Source organism: Mobula hypostoma, chromosome 11, assembly GCF_963921235.1.
Source record: "Mobula hypostoma chromosome 11, sMobHyp1.1, whole genome shotgun sequence".
NCBI lineage: Eukaryota > Metazoa > Chordata > Chondrichthyes > Myliobatiformes > Myliobatidae > Mobula > Mobula hypostoma.
In genome coordinates this window covers 52248226-52270165 of record NC_086107.1, presented here as the reverse complement: position 1 = coordinate 52270165, position 21940 = coordinate 52248226, and the positions used below count along the sequence as shown (strand labels likewise).

The following is a 21940-nucleotide window of genomic DNA, read 5'->3' as shown; positions in this document are numbered from 1 at the left end:
CCTTGAGGGGTAAATTATTATTCTTCTATTCTTAGATTAGGACCAGGGACCATGGTTGGTTTTATGTTCCTTGGCTTAGAGATACATGGGGAAACCACAACGCTTCTATTTTCTCACTGAGGATCTATTAACAACAGAGATTAGTCTGAAGTGTGCACAAATGTGCAAAATGGTACCAAGAGATTTTGGAAAGCTTAGTGAGAATTGGGTAGAAATTATTTCATATAACTCAACATTTCTGTGCAGCACATAAATAAATTCACTCTGAAACATTTCTGTTAAACAAGATCAGGTCATTTGCACTTAATTGTGTCTCAGATTTGTGCCAGGTCCTCTGTACATATGAGGTGCATACAATAAAGGCTGGGGCATCTGCAGAGATGTTTAATTGCATGCAACATGTCTCAACATCATTCAAGGTCCATGACCAGTGATGAACATTAACACTTGGAATAGCTTTAGTTGGAGACTTGTGTTCTTCTTTGTCATCAGTTAAATGGGTCCATACTTAAGTTCAAGTTCAAGTTTATTGTCATCTGACTGTTTGTGTGTGTGTGTGTGTATCTACATATATAAATATATATAAAACCAAACAAAATAACTTTTCACTGGACCATGGAGAGCATTCACAAAACATATATCACAGACATATAGATAGATCTTTTATTGATCCCAAAGGAAATGACAGTGTCACAGTAGCATTACAAGTGCACAGATATACAAATATTAGAAGAGAAGTAAGAAAGAATAAGAAAAATGTTACCTCGAACAGTCTAACAGGAGAGTGTCATCACTGCCCAGCTATAGACTGGCTCATTATAGAGCCTAATAGCTGAGGGTAAGAATGACCTCATATAGTGCTCTTTGGAGCAGCGCAATTGTCTTAGTCTATTACTAAAAGTGCTCCTCTGTTCAGCCAAGGTGTCATTCAGAGGGTAAGAAACATTGTCCAGAAGTGCCAGGATTTTCGGGAGGGTCCTTTGTTCTACCACAGCCTCCAGTGTGTCTAGTTTGACTCCTATAACAGAGCCAGCCTTTATAATCAGTTTATTGAGCCTGTTGGCATCACCCGTGTTGATGCCATTGCTCCAGCACACCACAGCAGAGAAGATTGCACATAAAACAAAATATCACCACAAATAAGTTAATAAAATATTATTACAAATGCATGTAGTGTGCAGCATAGTTGAACAGTAAACAGCTCGCTGTCGTGGTGATGAGACTTCAGTTGTGGGACAGTCTCACAGCCTGGGGGAAGAAGCTGTTACCTGGTCTGACAGTCCTAGTGCTGATGCTCCTGTATCTCCTTCCTGACAGTAGTGGGTCAAAAAGATTGTGCAGTGGGTGGTTGGGGACCTCACCAATCAGTAAATGTCACAAATAGGGAGAAAGTAGACCCCAGTGATTCTCCTTTAAGTGGGTTTTCTGCCATGAAGTATGACGTGTGGATCTTATATCAGGTCACTGCCTCTTTCCCCAGTGATGTCCCCTGATTTTGTTTTCCTGTATGTTTTTAAAAGAGGCCATGTGATCAATGAAATTTAAGTTCACAAGGATCTGGAATAGGTTTTCTTAAATTAAATTTATCTAGGATGTACCAGTTGAACATTCTATTTTTTTTTTGACCAAGTAGAACTTTTGATGTGGCTACTTAGCTCTGCTTACAGAAGTTTCTATTTATTGTCTTTAAATTTCTAAGGATTGCTTTAGCAACAATAGTCATTTAAAATAATTCAGTGCACATACTTACCTTGTAAGAGATATAGTGAAAGGGATATGGACACACGGCTCTGTGCTAAGATTACCGGTTTCGGTGACTGGACCACCAGGTGCTTGATGCAGCTGCTCAAAACAAAATTAGGTGACTGAAAATACAGTGCTACACATTTAAAATATATATTTTCTGTTAAGTATACTGACAATGTAATTTTACACTGAAGTCAACAAGTTGAAATCACATTTAGAATGAGAAACCAAGGTTTGTTGCTAAACAAATCATGAACCTAAGGGCATCATAACGAAGCAAGTCAGATTCTGAGCTCCAATATCACTTCATATCTTTACTTCTGTACATACGAGATGTTTATCATAAAGCAGTAGGGAGTGGTCAAAGTAAATGTAGAATCACAGCTGTGTTAATCTAGATTGAGGAATAAAGTGACATTGTTGGAAACAAAAGTACTCCCATCTTGACTGATTCAGCAGGTCTTTTATTCTTTCAACTATGAGGTGTGACTTGTAGAAAAGGGCATAATAATTCAATAAATTTCCAGTCCACACAATGAGCTGCACATAAGATCTGTGCTTCCAATTTGATCCTTTGTGCTGAATTGATTGATTTCATTCTGAAAAGTAGAGACAATATAATTAGCCATGTGTAAGGCAAAAAAAATAGCTGCAGAGCACTTTCTGTTAATGCCTTCTGTTGGAAGAAGACGGGATGAAGCTCATATTCCATTATTCTCAGGCTCAGAGGTGAAGGCTACAATGGAGAGTTTCACCTTTCACAAGACAGTACCTCACCATTAATACTGAAAGGCATCACAAGCTTTAGGAATATAGCTCATGTATCAGAATCCTTGCAAAGAGAAAAATCTTTAAAAATTGATGATGTATATGAGAATAAATAACGAATAAATCTGAAATTATTTATATTTGGAACAATTGGTTTACTATGTCAAAACTAGATTTTTTATATTGTATTTAAAGAACTAGGTAGTCAATTTGCAATGAAAACTAAATTTTAAACTTGCTTTCAGAAATATTAAACTCAGTTACTGCAAAAAATGAACCAAACCATGGAATGCATGTTATTGAACTTTCCCTGTTCCCTGTGTTCAAAATTGAAAGTGCTGGAAATTATTGAGTGTGTGCTATGGATAATAGGGTCTCTAGTGGGTCCTTAATTTTGTTATAGCTGGGCGTGGTAATAGAGACAAGCTCCCACTACCTATCAAATACTCCCAATGGCGTGCATCTCATATAGCCTCTGACAACCAAATCCAGCTCGCGGCCTTCACATGTGGCTTAACTACTAAGCCCGGCAGAACCGTTTCCACTGACAAGAGAAGGGACAAAGGCGGGTTACTGGTGCCTTAAAACCAGTTGCTTCTGGCTCATGAGGCATGTCAGCTATGGTTGGCAGCTCATCTAGGAGAAGGAAAACTCTGATCTCAAACTTCCACTGCCATGTGGCTATATCCACTCATGGGAAAGACTTCGGGACCAAACCCTGAGGGAAAAATCTGGAGCTGGAGTCTCTAAGGCAGTCCTATTTTGAGTTCAATGGAGACTGGCAACTCCTGCGATGCTGCTGGTACCAAACTTCATCAGTCTCTGCCGTTCCTTTGAGTTCATCAGATGCATGGGGGGGGGGGGACTTGCTCTCCATTTCGTACTGCCCAGGCTTGCACATCTAGACAGCTAGAACGCAACAGCCATGGTCAACACTCACTCATGTAGTGATGATTTAGGGATTGGTAAAATATAAGAAATACTAATGCTGGTGAATGGCAGCAAAATAAGATAGTAAAAGCAAAATAGATGGAATGAAGTGTTAATATTTTCACTGTATTTTTGGAAGTCAGGTCACGTGATCATAAACAGTAATAATGGACAACAAAGATTTTGCTTCCTGAATACTTTTGGCTGTACCTTATGGATTTTTGGCTGCTGATCATGAAAATTGCCTTGAAATTTCCCTATAATGCACCATTTTTTAAAAAAAAGTCATCTGTATTTGTTATTTCAACTCATAACTCAAGTCAGAATAACTGATACCAAGGTCAAGGGAGGTATTTTTATTGGTCCACAGATCAAATAGGTCATCAATAACGGCCAATTAAAAAAAACTTCTATTGGGCCCGGAGAAAATCACATGGAAGGCATTCAAAGATGTTTTTGAAAATTTTCTTGGCAACTATAGAGCACCAAACTATGCGGATCTGGTTGACAACACGCTTCAAGCATTCAAAACCATGAAATCCCTTCAAATATCAGTGCTAACAGTTTCACCAGGACATTGTAGTCATGGAGAAACAGTATCAGTGCAGCTGGAATCCATCAATCTTAGTTGATTATTGTTGGACTCTTGAGAAAGAAGCCTCAGACATAGAGTACTAACGTAATGAAAATCATCAATAAAACATTTTTAGCTTAGTCAGCACTGTTATGCATTTAAATGCATTATATTGAATATAAGTTAATTTCTTGTTTCTGAAAATTCCTATGTAAAGTAGTCTGAAATTATATTTGTGCTCAGCTTCGAGCAGTCCATCATAAACAAGAATAATTCTGAGGAAGCAACACTCTGGAAAAAATTGTCCAATGTAATCAATGGTTATCAATCATTTCATTCACTGTAATTTTATTCCTTTTCAATTTTTATTTTGTAAATTGGTAAAGCAACCTTTCATGTGGGAATTAGTTAAAGACTTTCTTCAAATTAAGCCATGGTATATCATAGAACTAAGTAATGGCACTTGGGATACCAGTTTATCAAAACAGAAGCTTCAACAAGGCCTCATGAATTGTAGTCAACAGCAAATGTAGCTTTCTCACATTTTGTAATCTTCAGTTTTGTTATTACTGGTAAATTATTTTATAGATTCGAGAGCTAACTGTTGTAATCACTAGATATTAGCCAATGTTACAAATTTTGGATGGATTAAATTGAAAATGCTGCCATAAATGCTGGTTAAAGATGGATGTTTAAAAGTATAACAGGAGAAAAATACTTTTAAGTTGTGGTATTTGGAGTTAGGAAGGCAAATAGAGCTTAACTGAAGAAATACCTAAAGCACTTGCATTATATTTTTTGTCTTAATTTCACTGACAGCTACATATATTGCAAAGCGTCTCATAGACTATTTCCATCCTAATTAACTAAGTTATAAATTCTGTGGATACCACAGTGTGTTCCAATTTGTATTCTTATTAAGCAAAATAGATTTAATGGCAAGTGGGATACACACTACCGAAAGAAAGCCTAGGCCACTTTTATTGTTGAAATTTGTTCCTACAGAAGTTATTTCCCAAAAATATCAGGTCAAAAGATGAAGGACAATGAAAGTTTATTTCAGTTTCAGTAAGTACATTGAATTTTACATATTGATGAGTGTCTAGCAAATCAACAAATTCTGGCAAGTACATAAATAAAACCTGTATCGTTAATTAAAAAATAATTACTTCACAAGTGCATTTTCAATGTTTCTATGTTAGAATTAAATTTCAAAATAGAAGTCATTTCTTATTTGCCACTATTAACAAACAATTAACATACTTTAATTAAACTATGTTGTTCATTTAATGAGATTTATGCACTCTATTGAATAACATAGAAACATTTGGTCTAATACTGATGAGTTCTAAAATACTGCATTTATGATAGCAGAACACCATCATTGCCAACACAAGTGTTGAGAAATTGGATCCATTTGCATGTTTTTATGCGCAGTTTGTTGTTTTGTACACATTAAAACATGAAAGTAATCATTTCCAGATCATTTAGCGATCATTAGAAAATTGGAATGCGCAATTCTGGATGTGTTTCACTGGAGAGGCGGCAGATGACTGTATCACATCAGTTGAACAGAGGTTGACTCCACCCACCCTAGTAGTCACCTATTCACCAAATTGCCATCAAGGAGACACTACAAATCCATCACCACCAGGACTACTCGTCATCTCCGAAGCTTTTTTCCTGTACTATCCAGATTCTCAACAAAACTCACTCAGGTGTAATACCAACTGTTCTTGCACAGCATCAATTAAACGGTCTTTCCCTGTTTTTCCTGTTCTGTTGATAAAGTTTGCATAGCATTCTACATATGTATGTTCCATTGAGGCAGGGAAAGGATGGTAGGATAAAAGAACAAAGCACATAGAAAACCTAGTTAAGAAAAAAAGCTTATGAAAGGTTCAAGAAACTAGGTACTGGTAGAGTTTTAGAAAATTGTAAGGTTGCCAGGAAGGAGCTGAAGAATGAAATTAGGAGAGCTAAGAGGGACCATGAGAAGGCCTTGGCAAGCAGGATTAATTAAAACCCCAAGGCATTCTACAAGTATGTGAAGAGCAAGAGGATGAGCCGTGTAAGAATAGGACCAATCAGGAGCGAGAGTGGAAACGTATGCATGGAGTCAGAGGAAGTAGTGGAGTACTTAATGAATACTTTGCTTCAGTGTTCACCAGAGAAAAAGACCTTGGCAATTGTGGGGATGACTTACAGTGGACTGAAACGCCTGAGTATAGGCTCATTAAGAAAGAGGATGTGCTGGAGCCTTTGAAAAGCATTAGGTTAGATAAGTCATCGGGACCAGACGAGATATACCCCAGGCTATTGTGGGAGGCAAGAGAGGGGATTGCTGAGCCTCTGGCGATGATCTTTGCATCATCAGTAGGGATGGGAGAAGGACCGGAGGACTGAACTCCCTTGGTTGAGAAAGAAAATAGAGGTAACCCAGGAAATTATAGACCAGTGAGTCTTACTTCAGTAGTGAGCAAGTTGTTGGAGAAGATCCTGAGAGGCAGGATTTATGAGCATTTGGAGAAACATAATCTGATTAGGGATAATCAGCACGGCTTTGTCAAGGGCAGCTTGTGCCTTACGAGCCTGACTGGATTCTTTGAGGATGTAACAAAACACGTGGATGAAGATAGAGCAGTGGATGTAGTGTATATGGATTTCAGTAAGGCATTTGATAAAGATCCCAATGCAAGGCTCCTTCAGAAAGTAAGGAGGGATGGAATCCAAAGACTCCTTGCTTTGTTGATCCAGAAGTGGCTTGCCCACAGAAGGCAAAGGGTAGTTGTAGATGGTTTGTATTCTGTATGGAGGTCGGTGACCAGTGATGTTCCACAGGGATCTGTTTCTGGGACCCCTCCTCTTTGTGATTTTTATAAATGACCTGGATGAAGAAATAGAAGGGTGGGTTAGTAAGTTTGCTGATGACACAAAGATTTGGGGCGTTTTGGATAGTCTGGAGGGTTGTCAGAGTTTACAGCAGGACATCAATTGGATGCAGAACTGGGTTGAGAAGTGGCAGATGGAGTTCAACCCAGTTCAGTGTGAAGTGGTTCATTTTGGCAGGTAAAATTTGAAGGTAGAATATAACATTAATGGTAAGACTCTTGGTTGCGTGGAGGATCAGAGAGATCTTGCGGTCCATGTCCATAGGACACTCGAAAGCTGATGAACAGGTTGACAGTGTTGCTAAAAAAACGTGTGGTGTGTTGGCATTCATCAATCATGGGACTGGGTTCAAGAACTGTGAGGTAATGGTACAGCTATATAAGACTTAGGTCAGACCCCACTTGGAGTACTGTTCAGTTCCGGTCACTACAGGAAGGATGTGGATACTATAGAAAGAGTGCAGAGGCGATTTACAAGGATGTTGCCTGGATTGGAGAGAGTGCCTTATGAAAATAGGTTGAGTGAACTTGGCCTTTTGTCCTTGGAGCGACAGAGGATGAGAGGTGACCTGACAGAGATGATAAGGGGCATTGATCGTGTGGATAGCCAGAGGCTTTTTCCCAGGGCTGAAATGACTAACACGAGGGGGTATAGTTTTAAGGTAGTTGTAAATAAGTACAAGGAGAATGTCAGAGGTAAGTTTTTCCACACAGAGAGTGGTGGGTGTGTGGAATGCACTGCCAGCTACGGTGGTGGAGGCAGATACAATAGGGTCTTTTCTTTCTTTTCAAATCTTTTTATTATTATTATTATCCAAAATTAACAAGAGTACATCGAAGTAGGCAACACTTACAATGTCTCAAGAAAAAAAAATTTTAATTTAAAGAATTCTGGTGGCTAAAAAACAAGGGGAAAAAACCCTACTAAGCAAGGAAAAGTGAGGGAAAAAACCCATTAGGTATTCAACCCCAGAGCCATGCGTCATACAAAAAGCTTCTAAAGATAAACATCAAAGCACCAGCAAGAAAAAAATTGTACAATAGGGTCTTTTAAGAGCCTCTTAGATAGTTACATGGAGCTTAGAAAAATACAGGGCTATGCACTAGGAAAATTCTAGGCAGTTTCTAGAGTAGGTCACATGGTCGGCACAACATTATTGGCACTTGCCCTAACTGTTGATCATTCATGGCTGTTTGCACTATTGTCTTGTAAATTGTCGGTTGCTATTGTGTTCTATGCTTGGCACTGAAACACAATCAATTCTGGTATGTTTCACATACTGGCAATAAAGTGATTCTGATTCTGACTTCACATGGTTGGGCAGCAGAGGGAAGACTACAAGTTTATTTTATTAACTTAATAAAAATGTGCTGCATATCAAGCAACGTTTGTGAAAGAGACAGCAACTAAAGGGTCTGCAAAATGAGTTTAGTGTCCTGATCTTTCAATGGTTAGCATTATATTAGATAATACTATGACATTCCTTTCACTGATTGCACCTATTTTTTTTATCCCTTTTGATGTGTGCAACAACCAACAGCCTTTAGTCAGTCCAAACTCACACTGACTTGTAGTTACTTATAGCACAGCAGTGGAGTGCCAAGATATATGAATTCTTCCCTGACCCATTATCTCCATGACAGCCTTGTATGCTGCTACATTGTGGTTGCCTTTGAGCGTGGACTTAAAAAATGATTTGTTTCCCAGTGGTCAGCATGGCAGTTGCGAGCTTTGCATTTGTATGGCGCTGAGCAAGACTCAGAGTGAAAATCAGCTTTTTCACCGACAGGGCAGGCTTTTTTCTGTGGCTGTGCTACAGGAATCCTATTTTAGCCAATAAAAAAGTTCAGTTTTAAAATATAGATAAGGATAAATCTGGTCACAACTATAAAATGAAACCATCAAAAGTAATAAATATTACACAAATTAATCATGCTTAGAGGATAACTGTTCAGATTTATTATTTCTGTGCATTTTTAAAAAGAATTATGGGAAGAATAGTGGCACCACTATAACATGCGTTAATTTAAGGACTGAATGTGAAAGAGGACTGAAAGCTAATGAAATTTATAATTATATTTAAAACTGAGATAAAGAATGTCCTGAAAAACAATGTCCAGACATTTTAACATCAATAGCAGTAATATTAATGGAGATCATTCTACAAAATAAAATACAAAATCACTTTAAACCAAAAATTAAAACACGCAGCAGTCAAGCAATATCTGTGTAGAGACAAATGGTTAAAATTGCAGATAGGGGACCCTTCATCAGAACATACAGTGTAATTGATGTAAATAGCAACTCCTTCCTCTTTTTACCAGTGCTGCTAGGTCTGCTAGGCTCTTTCAACATTATCTGTTTTTTTGAAATAGGATAACTATTCAGTGCAGAAGATAGAGAACAGATTCACAAAAGAATCACTGCAGATCTAATATTTACCACTATCCATATGAATGGGCCTCACTTTACTGCTGAATGCCATCAGTTCCAAAAGGAACTGCCAGTCTTTGCAGATAAATAAAACTAATACCAGGAATCACTTCTGAGTTTACATTGATAGGGTTCCGGTTATTCAAAATATTTTGAGTCCCTTTAATGTATTTAATTATTTACTTTAAAAAATATTGACTTTATTTTTAGAACTTTCAAATATCTCTGAAAAACAGACAAATATTTAGAAGTCCTCACAGCATCAACAGCCGGGCAGAGCTTTGTTGCTTGTCAAAGCACTCAAGGGTGTTTCACGGCTTGGTGGATTTCACTGTGGCATTGGAGGCCCAGCCACTGCACAGCTCATCTTACTGGAGTCCAAAAATATGGGTCCTCTGCCTCTAGGCCTGGTAACGTCAGATACAGGGTGATCAAAAGTGGTTATAGTGGGCCTGTACAGCAAGATCTGACCGTTGATTTCGACTTTTGAATTTGTGGATGACTTCAGAGTGGATGGGATAAAGACAATTTCAAAAACACTACATGAAGACACTAATAAACTTGTAGATTAGTCTTATTGTTGGTAATTTAATTTTAATTAAGTGTGGCACAAATAAGGTCATAAATTGGAAAATAGGAATCTCATTGAGACAAAGAAACAACAGGGATCTTAAGGATACAAATCTACAGGTCTATGATGTCAGTTAATAAGTGCATGAAGCACCAGAAATTATTTCTAAGTGTAGATTTTTACTGCTATGCTGTCGGTATTTCATTTTAGCAGCTCTGTAAGAGCAGTCAAGTCTGCTTTCAGCTTGTTTGAGATGAAGTAAGGGCTTTGTTGTTCAACTTGGGAATGTGCTGTCAGCCAATCAGGATGGTGGAATGGGGGGAAGGTGCTAGAGAATGCTGGGTGAAGAGATTTTGTGAAGGACACTGGCACTGGTATGGATTGAGGTCTTTTTTTGGGCAGGAACTGGGAGAAGACAGGAGGGAAGATGGCTGAGGATGCCGTCCCTGCTGCATAAGGTACTTTGTGCAGAAGAAGGAGGAAGGATCAATATTCCCATTGGACAGCCCATTTGTTCGAGATGGATTTCAAGCGGCATTCAGAAGGCGATGTGTGCTTTCATGCAGACCGAGGGTCCCACACGAGTTACAAACAAGTTCAAGATGAGCTCCAACTTAAGTGCACATTTGACTATTTAATTATAATGGGCCCTTTTTGTTTTTCTTTTCTTTAATGTTGATAAACATACTTTCTTTATAATTGTATGCAGTATATGATCTTGCCAGCAGGCCACTGCAGGGAGCAGTAAATCACACAGCATTCACCCACACCAGGTTTGGCGGGGGGGGCGGGGGGCTAGACATCCCAACCTCACGTGTTTGGCAGAACCTAAGCTGTATGCACGCTAGCCAAGCCTGAGAATGGTGGGTTTTTCACTGCGGAGTCCAGTAGCTGTTAGCGAGGGGCTATGGAGCCACATTTCCAGAGACGCCCAGTAAAAAAGAGGTTTCATAAGGGAATAAAATTAGTTGAAACAAGAAAAGAAATTAAAGTGGTGAGGATTGTGTACAATTCCATACTGCTGTATAATAAAGGATTATACAACAATGAAAGGGTGCAAAAATATTTACAAGACTGGTCTTAAACATGCAAGTTTACACCTTTAGGGGAGGTTAGAGCCTATCACCAAGAAGTCAAATAGGGTATTCAGAAATTCAGAACAGTAGGTTATGTGGATGAACCGCATTAACTTGGAAAGTTGTTTAGGGGATTTGAGTAGATGCATTTAGGGAGAAGCTAAATATGTGACAGAAGGAAATACAAGATTGCATCGGTGTAGTTGATTAAGGAATCTTGCAAGTTTTAAGATGTCTATAAATGCCTTCATAGATTAGATGTGCTGAAAGGCTTCTACCTCTACAGCACCTTGAAACCAGCCTGCAAAGCTCTAATGCAATCTTCGCAATGGAATACTATGGATCACCTTTTTGCACTACCATAATCTTGTTTCTGCTCGTGCTTGTTTTTGCACTATTGTCTTATTTTTACATAATCTTTTTTCTCTCTCTCTTCATTATCTTGCATAATTTAAGTGTAACTTATATTCTGTGTGTTTCCTGTGATACTGCTACAAACAAATTTTCCATTGGACCTATAATATTTCACCATACTTGTTCACATGACAATAAACTTGATTTGAAATTCTATGAATGGGAGAAAAACTGTAAAATGCAATTGTAAGGTATGTTTCACTATCTTTGGTTCTGGCTACATTTCACAAGCCAGGCAATTTTACTATTTGTTCACTCCCGTCAGAGGTTAGGAAAGGCTGCTATTCAACTGCATTACTAGTACAAAGCACAGCCAGAAAGACTGAAGTTACAACATTATAAGAGTGTTTCAGCAGCCAAGTACACTTACACTGTCCATTAGGGCAGTGATACCATGTACAGGGGTAAGTACATTTGCTGGCTTCACTTCACCTGCTTTCAGGAAAAAGTAGACAAAATATGCAAAGGGAAACAGTAATCTGTAAACTGCTGGGGAAGCTTAATAGAAGATTTAGTATTTTGAAATAATGATTTTTAACCACAATGATTCTTGCTGTCTTGGATTGCTTGACTATAATGGATTATATTAAAGCTAGTGTGTCAGTGGAACTACCGCTGGAGTAATATGGATCCATTAAAGCATAAATTATATATTAGGGTCATATTTTCAACTTGCCACCTGGTCATAAATCTGTCTATGTAGGTTTTTTAGCCATTATTTTGATTCTTGAATAGTTCCCATCAACAAGCCAGTGTAATAGAGGTCCAGTAAGGCTCAAAATCGAAAATCTCAGTTTATAGGACTCTGTTTTCAGTGTCTTGGTCACTGATCTGAAACAATGACATCGTTTCTGTTTGCTGAATGTTTCCATTTTTCACAATTAGATTTCCAATATTTCACCTTGTCTTATAAATTCAAATAAGCCATGTTTAACATCTACAAGGTTAATATAAATAAATGTGATTAAGGACTTTGGGTATTGAATAGTCACCCTACTTTAAAACATCTGTGTAAGTTATACTTCAAACAGCCTGAAAAATAGTTACATTTTTCATCTTAGTGATACACACCAATATAGTCTTTGGTATTGTATCGGGTGACACTTTGAGCAACAGAATCACAAACAAGTGTTGATAAAATTAAAACTGATTAAACAACTCATTGCACAACTGAAATGCATGTTATCGGAAAGACCATTTGGCCATATGTTGTTTGTTCAGCTGCTTCTCTGCAATATCATGAACAGATACACAAAGGTAACAGGAATAAGTTAGCCTTAGTTGACGCAAAAGTTGGAGAAGAGAAAACAAAGGATTGGCTGAAAAAATTAATTAAGTTCTGAAAATGGGCAAATTGTTACATTGTCAGCCATGCGGAGCTTATCACAACAGCAGAGAACAAGCTCAATGACTCATTTAGTCTGTACCAAACTGTTATACTGCCTTGTCCCATTGGCCCTCACCTGAACCATAATCTTTCATACCCCCTCCATCCATGTCTTTATCAAACTTCCCTTAAATGTTGCAATCGAACCCGCATCCCTCACATCAGCTGGCAGGTTGTTCCACAATCGCACCACCCTCTTAGTGATCCATCTGATAATCCCCTCAGCTTCCCCTTTATTATTTCACCTTAACCTATGACCTCTAGTTCCAGTCTCACCCAACCTCAGTGAAAAAACCCTGCTTGTATTACACCCTATCTATACCCCTGATAGGTTTGAGTTAATTCTGCTGTTGAAAATTGTTTTCATTTTCAGTTTATGAATAGAGCAAAGTTACATTGTGCATATAGATCTATTTTATACCATTTACATGGAATTACTTAGGATCTCAAAGGAATTACAGAACAGAAACTGGTCTAACTTGTGCAGGCCATTATGTTATTATAAGCCAACATCTCTGCTTCTGATAGGGCATTAATTGATTGGCTTGGATTTATTCTGGTATTCTGTGGACATATGTAGAAAGGCTGAAGTTAGAATTGAAGTCATGTTGTACATCCTGACTAGAGGAGAGGCTGGTTGTGGAGCATAGAGCCAGGGGGCCAGTAACGTTTGTTGCACTTGGTATGATCAGCCATTTTTGGTATCACTTGCAATGTATTAGTTGGTTGAATACTGACTTCTCTGATCATCAGTCCTCATCAGGAGGTGGATATAGATCATCAGCATAAATTGGTTACAAACAATCAGACTTTTACTTTTGATTTTTACATATGCTACCTGGGAGCATAACATGACAGTGTGGTAGGTCAGGAAGTTAGTGTATTAATTTACCAATATCATACATCTCCACAGACCAAGATGGACACATATTCTTTTAGTAGCTTTCATGCTGTATCGGTACTCACATATTTATTTCAAAAAATATAAACAAAGAGAAACTCAAACTCATTGTTCTTTGGATTAATTTCAGAGATTTCTGCCTTTGAATATTAATCTGTTAGCTTCATTACAGGAACTAGCTCAGATGTAACATTCAATAATCCAGTACACTTTGATGCCATAATAGGTATGGAAATCTCCCTGAATTTATTAGTCCATAGAATCATATCCCTTCACAGATTCACAACAGTAGCAAATGGTTCTATAAACAAATAGTTAAGCAAACAGTTAAGTTACTGAACAAGTATCCAGGTGTTGGGATAATTTATACATTGACAAGTTTAAATCTCACCATAGCAGGTAGGAAATTTAAATTGAGATAAAACCTGGATTAAAAAACTAACAGTGAATTTAGAATAAAACTTTATGTGTCATGTATGTGAGAAATATGTACTGTGTTGTATGCCTTAGTCCAGAGGAATGCTGTTTCGTTTGGCAGTACTGTATACATGTGTATGGTTGAATGACCATAAATTGAACTTGAGCTTCAACAGATCTTATTTATGTATTCATAGGATATCACTGGCAAGGCTACCATTTATTATCTACAAACGTATTACTTGTGCTGTGCACTACTTGCACTTTGAGTTACAAACCCCATTACCAGAAAAGTTGGGATAGTTTCCAAAATGCAATAAAAACAAAAATCTGTGATATGTTAATTCACGTGAACCTCTATTTAACTGACAAAAGTACAAAGAAAAGACTTCCAATAGTTTTACTGACCAACTTAATTGTATTTTGTAAACATACACAAATTTAGAATTTGATGGCTGCAACACACTCAACAAAAGTTGGGACAGAGGCATGTTTACCATGATGCTACATCACCTTTCCTTTTAATAACACCTTTTAATCGTTTTGGAACTGAGGCTACTAATTGTAGTAGATTTGCAATTGGAAATTTTGTCCATTCTTGATATAAGACTTCAGCTAATCAACAGTCCGTGGTCTCCATTGTCTGATTCTCCTCTTCATGACGCGCCATACATTTTCAATAGGAGATAGATCTGGACTGGTAGCAGGCCAGTCAAGCACACGCACTGTGTCTACAAAGCCACGCTGCTGTAGCCCGTGCACAACGTGGTCTGGCATTGTCCTGCTGAAATAAGCATGGACGTCCCGGGAAGCGACGTCGTCTTGATGGCAACATATGTCTCTCTAAAATCCTAATATACACCTCAGAGTCAATGGTATCTTCACATACATGCAACTCACCCATGCCGTGGGCACTGATGCACCCCCATACCATCACAGATGCTGGCTTTTGCACTTTTCGCTGATAACAATCTGGATGGTTGTTTTCATCTTTGGCACGGAGAACTCGACGCCCGTTTTTTCCGAAAACTAGCTGAAATGTGGATTCATCTGACCACAGCACACAGTTCCACAGTCTTTCCGTCCATCTGAGATGAGCACAGAACTTGACAGCGTTTCTGCATAGAGTTGATGTATGGCTTCCTCCTTGCGTAATACAGTTTCAAGTTGCATTTCTGGATGCAGCAACGGACTGTGTTGAGTGACAATGGTTTTCCAAGTACTCCCGAGCCCAGGTGGCTATAATTGTCATAGTAGCATGACAGTTTCTTAGGCAGTGCCGCCTGAGGGCTCGAAGATCACGCACATTCAACAGTGGTTTCCAACCTTGCCCTTTACGCACTGAGATGTCTCTGAATTCTCTGAATCTTTTCACAATTTTATGTACTGTAGATGTTGAAAGACCTAAATTCTCTGCAATCTTGTGTTGAGAAATTTCCTTTTGAACTGACTAACAATTCTCTCACGAATTTTGGCACAATGGGGTGAGCCATGACCCATACTTGCTTGCAAAGACCGAGCCTTTGAAAGACACTACTTTTATATCCAGTCATGATACCTCACCTGCTACCAATTAGCCTGCTTAATGTGGACTCCTCCAAACCGGTGTTACTTGAATATTCTGGGCACTTTTCAATCTTATTTTAACTCTGTCCCAACTTTTGTTGAGTGTGTTGCAGCCATCAAATTCTAAATTTGTATTGTGACAAGAATACACATAAAATTAAGATGTTTGCTGGCCTGGGCTAGCATCAGTGGCATCAGCAAGTGGTCTGCCACCTGCCCTCAGGGGAAGGAGAGATAAGGAACAATGGAGCAGCGTCTGGAGATGTGTAATGAAGGGACGTGGGAGAGAGAGCTGTCGGGAGCGGCTTCCCCTTTGAACCCTGAACTGTTTGAAGTGGTGGACAGGCGATGCCCCAGCAGGGGGATAAAAAGGGACAGGTTCGCTAAGGCAGAACACACACGCCACCTGAGGTAACGAGACCCTGGAAGCGGTACGCCTCTCACGAGTTGGTGAGAAGTATCGGACAACGCACAGGGTGGAAAGGTACGATCAGCGGGAACCCGGTGTGTGTCCGCCCTTGCCTGGGTACCGGGTTCACTGCAGAGGATCGACCACATCTGGAGGAGGGGTCACAGTCGGTGGCCTCAGGTGACATCACCAAGGACCCGCCCAAAAGCTATTTGTGAGCCATCTCGCCGGTCTGTGAGTGAAGCAGTGTCTGAATGATCAGTTGTTGCTGTTCTCTCTCTCTCTTCCCCCACATTGTCCATCGCCATGGCAACGATTACTGCGAACTGAACTACTAAACTGGACTGAACTTTGAGTCACTTTGAAATTTGGTCATTTACCCCTAGACAACGATAGAGCTTGATTGATGCTGTTATCTTAATTCTGTGCACATGTGTGACTATCATTGCTGAACTGTTGCATTTATTATCCTTTCGATTACTGTGTTGCTTGTTTCTTTAATAAAACTTTCTTAGTTCTAGTACTCCAGACTCCAACTGAGTGATCCATTTCTGCTGGTTTGGCAACCCAGTTACGGGGTACGTAACAGTATATACTTACAAAATACAATTAAGTTGGTCAGTAAAACTATTGAAAATCTTTTCTTTGTACTTTTGTCAGTTAAATAAAGGTTCACGTGAATTAATTTATCACAGATTTTTGTTTTTATTGCATTTTGGAAAATATCTCAACTTTTCTGGAAATGGGGTTTGTATATTTTAATAAATTATTTGTGATAATATTTTGTTTTATGTTCTGTGTGACAAATGTTTTGTGGGTGCACTCTAGTCCAGAGGAATATTGTTTCATTTGGTTGTACATATGTACAGTCAGATGACAGTAAACTTGAACTTTCCTTAATTAGAACTCAGAAGGATGTTACATCACTGTAGGAATGGTATGGCTGTGCTGGACAGTTATTAGAAAAGATTCAATCTGGGTTATAGAATTTTGGTTATGGAAAGACAATGGATTGGCTGGGTTGAGAATCCCTGGAGTGAATAAGGCTGAGGTGATCTGATAGAGATATATAAAACAATGAGTTTACAAGGTAAATAATCAAAACTATTTCCCATGGTAGGGATATCAGAAACCAGAGGACATGTTTAAGATGAGAGGAAGGAGGTTTAAAGGGGATTTGAGAGGAAGGTCTTTTACATAAAACTTGGTTGATATCTGGAACTTTCTGCCGGGGAACTGGTGGAATTGGATACAATCACATTTTAAAAGGCAAGGCAGAGGAGGATACAGTCCTAATGTAGGCAACTGAGATTAGTGTGGACATGTTAAACTGAAGGCCCCATTTCTGTGCTGTACAACTATATGACTCCGACTATTTCAGAAGGCAATTAAAAATTGATTGCATTGCCATGGTCTGAAGTTATACATATGCCAGGGAATCTTCCTCCATTCCAATGTTACCCTCTACATATAAAGTTCTATTTTTCACTGTAACCTTTGATATAGCACATTATTTAATGCTTTCTGGAAAGTTAAATATAATATATCCACTGTTCTTATTCAGACCTCATGTTAATTCTTAAATGTACTCTTATAAATTGTTCACAACAGTTTCCCTTCCATAAAACCATGTTGACTAGACTGATTGTCTTCACATTTTTCTAAATGGCTGGCTAAAACATACTTAATAATAGCTGCTAATATTTTCCCTAATGAACATTAAGCTAAAAAGAATTTGTTTTCCTGCCTCTATCTCTCTCACTTTTTGAATAAATTAATTGCATCTACTATTTTACAATCTGGTGGAACCTTTGATAAATCTGTAGAATTTTGTAAAACTAAATCAATGGACCAAAAAGCTCATCTTAAGGTGAAGTTCACACAACCTGGTGACTTCTCAGCCTGCAGTGGTATTGTCAATGTCACAGTTTTCCCAAGTTTCCTCTTCCAGTTTCCAATTTACGGTTATTTCTGGGATGTTAGCAGTATCCTGTGTAATGAAGACTGGTGCCATATACCTGTCTCATTCATCAATCTTGCTTTCTATTGTTAATTCCCCAACTTACTATCTACGTATATTTTCATCATTCACTCTGTTAAATCATTTTTAAAATACATATGGAAATCCTCACTGCTTTTATATTTCTGATGAGCTATATCTTATATGATATTTCTTCTTTCCTTATTAATCTTTCAGTCCATATGTGACTTTTATCATATTTTGTCTCAATACAATTAAATGCATTTTAAGTCTGATACAATCTAATTTTTTTTTGTTATTTCCAGAAGGTGGACCCACCTTATTTTTCCTTCTTGGTATGTATCGGTTAGAGTTCAGGAGTTAGCACAGAAAAATGCCATTTGGCCCATACATGTCCATACCTACAAATCGTATATACTAGCTAATCCCATTTCTCAGCACTTGTCCCTATCCTTCAAAACTCTTGTCATCTATATACCTGTCCACGTACTTCCTATTGGCCCAATTCTGCTCTATATCTTACAGCCCTATGGAAAGGAATAAACGGTCGATATTTTGGGCAAAGCCCTTCATCAGGACTGGAAAGGAAGGAGGGAGATGCCTGAATAAGAAGGACAAGCTAGAAAGGGATAGTTGAAGCTTGGTGGGTGGGAGAGGGAGATGAAGTAAGAAGATGAGAGGTGATAAGTGGAAAAGGCAACAGGCTGGAGAAGAAGGGTGTTTTTTGTTTTCCACACCATTCTCGAGGAAATACAAAATGTACAGTTTGTAATTAAAAAGGTGTAAAAAAGACAAATTACTGTTTTGAGAGGCAATTTATGTATTTAAATGAAATACAGAATAACTGAGGACAAGATCAATACTACTACAGTATTACAAGTTTGCATATTAGTTCCTAATAGTTATAGATAGAGCGATTTAATCCAGTGTACACTGCCATGTTCTTTTGATTGACTGTAAATGAACAAAATCATTGCAGACACCTGGTGTAGAAAATTGTCATACAATTTTTGACAATTACATTTTTCAAATCTTTTCATTGTAACATTCAACATGATTGCCTATACCTTCAAATATTTTGTAGTCCTAACTTGTTGAAGTAGTGAAATAATTTCATTTTCTCTCCTGGCCATTTCTGGCATCTCCAAGCCTGAATGCTTGAAGCAACAGTGTTCAAAACATTTCTGAATTGTCTTACTGCTTACTTTTGCTTCTCGCCAACTATCAGTGACAAAAATTACTGCTTTTCAAACAAGCATATGTAACTGACGCTATTTAAAAGCTGTTCACTCGAAGCAGATTGTAGTGTCTAACGGCTATGCAAGTGCACACACCTGATACTAGTTAGAAACTGTTTAATAACATTCTCCTGTCCCAATTAAGAGGCATAGTGTCTCAAATAAAGAAAGGGAATGCCAGCTATTTTCTTGGTTTGTTTTTGTTCTTTAAGAGTTGTCCCAAATAATTGCTGCCCCAATTAACTGGAATCCACTGTATATAATTTCTCAAATGATATGCACTTAGTGGCCACTTTATTAGGTATCTCCTGTACCTAGTAAAGTGGCCAGTAAGTGTATGTTTGTGGTCTTCTGCTGCAATGTTTGACGTTCAAGGTGCGTTCTGCAATACTCTTCTGCACAGCACTGTAACATGTGGTTATCTGAGTTACAATCACATTCCTATCAAATTGAACCAGTCTGGCCATTCTCCTCTGACCTCTCTCATGAACAAGGTGTTTTCACCCACTCATTGTTTTATTTTTGTTTCTCGCACCATTCTCTTTAAACTCTAGAGACTATTGCACATGAAAATTCCAGGAGATCAACAGTTTCTGAGATATTCAAATCATCCCTTCTAGCACCAACAATCATTCCACAGTCAAAGACACTTAGATCACATTTCTTCCCACATTCTGATGTTTCATCTTAACAATGACTGAACTTCTTGACCATGTCTGCATGCTTTTATGCATTGATTTGCTGCCAATCTCATGATTGGCTGATAAAATATTTGCAGCAGTGAGTAATTGGGTACAGATGTACTTAATAAAGTGGCCACTGAGTGTACTTCATACAGCATAGTTATGTTTGTTAATTCAGTTATTCATTAGAATTTACATGAAACCTTGTTGAAAAAATTTAGGGTTGAATTTAATATTGTCATTTCAAGCTATGTTTTTCACAAATTATTTTTATATTGTCTCCATCAACGTTCAGTTACCTCATTTCTTAGCAATGGTAGAGGAGGGAAAACTTGTTCTTTGAAGAAGGGGGACACCTCATATGTCCTGGAAGGGAAAGCCTCATCCTGGGAACAGATGTGGCAGAGATTAAGGATCTGATAATAAGATCCATTTTTACAGGAGGCAGGGTAGGAAGAGGTATTGTCAAGATAACCATGGGATTCAGTAGGTTTATAAAAAATGTTGCTTGATAGCCTCCAGAATGGAAAGAGAGATCAAGAAAGGTAAAGGAGGCATCAGAAATGGACCAAGTGAATTTAAGGGCAGGGTGGAAGTTGGAGGCAAGGTTGATGAAATTGCTGAGATCTGCATGGGCCAATGAAGCAGCACCAATGCAAACATCAATGTAGCGGAGGAAGAGTTGGGGAGTATTACTGGGGAAGGCTTGGAACATGCACTGCTCTATGTAGCCAAACAAAGGCAGGCATAGCTGGAGCCCATGTGGGTGACCATGGCTACCCTTCAAGTCTGGAGAAAGAGGGACGAGCCAAAGATAAGTTGTTGAGGGTGAGGACCAGTTCTGCCAGATGGAGGAGGGTGGTGATGGAGGGGAACAGGTTGGTTCTTTTATAGAGAAAGAAGCGGAGAGCTTTAAGACCTTCTTTATGGGGGACATATGTATTTAATAGGGGAGATAAGTGTATAGGGTCTGGACATCCATGGCAAAAATGAGGTGGTCAGGGCCAGGGAATTGACAGTTAGTAGGGATATGGAGAGCACGAGAAGTGTCGCAGATGTAGGCTGGAAGGGACAGAACCAAGAGGGATAGAATGGAGTCAAGGTATGAGAACACAAGTTCATTGAGGTAGGAGGCAATGGACCTACCCAGATAGTCAGGTTTAAGGATATTGAGTAGGAGATAGAAGCGAACAGAGAGGGGTAGGGAACTATGAGTTTGGAGGCAGTGGATGGGAGTTCTCCAGAAAGATTTACAACAGATAAATATTTTATGAGTTGGGAATATACTGTATCATATGCTGTATATTTCATTTATAATACTTCTGAATCATCAGTGACACCATATGTGCAAAGAATTGATTTTCAATTTACATGAAGTGAGATTTTGCAGGTTTATATTCCTTACACTGAAGAATTGTTAACAAATTGAACACTTTCCAACCCCACGTCAGCTTCATCCACTTGGTGACATGATACTGAATATGAAATGCTGAATTGAAAATCCTCAACTTTGGACCTATTGCTTTCCCAGTTTAGTTGATTCAATGTTTTTGAATATTTCAGGATTTTAATTTTTTTTTAGTTTTAATAACTTTGGAATCTCAGGAAGTATTAAATCATAAGTATTAAACTGTTTGCTTTGATTCCACCCAAGATGACAAACGGTTCAGCTTCCATTTGTGTACCTGCATAACCTGGTTACATTACCTTTTGTCAGATTCTGAAATGGTGCAGAACTTTATTGTAAGGGTCTGAATCAACTACAAATCACCAGTGAAGGCAACATAATAAACAGCTGATTCCAAATTTTGGCCATTTGTCTTTTCTCAAATTTATGCCATTGACAAACTGATATAAACATCTCTAGTGTTAACTAAGTATTAAAAACAGTAAACAATTGAAGGTTCGGTGTCAGTGCTTGTTAATGCTTCCTTACAATTTGAGAATCTTTCCT

The 21940-nt window shown here is 38.4% G+C and overlaps 1 protein-coding gene across 1 annotated transcript in view; it reads right to left on the bottom strand.

Annotated features, from left to right (window-relative positions):
- tesmin (testis expressed metallothionein like protein) overlaps positions 1-21940 on the bottom strand; it is a 92184-nt gene that overhangs the window by 34707 nt on the left and 35537 nt on the right. Inside the window, exon 4 of the mRNA XM_063061472.1 lies at positions 1751-1842. Coding sequence (XP_062917542.1) covers positions 1751-1842 — 92 coding nt within the window. The remainder of the gene's footprint in view (positions 1-1750; positions 1843-21940) is intronic.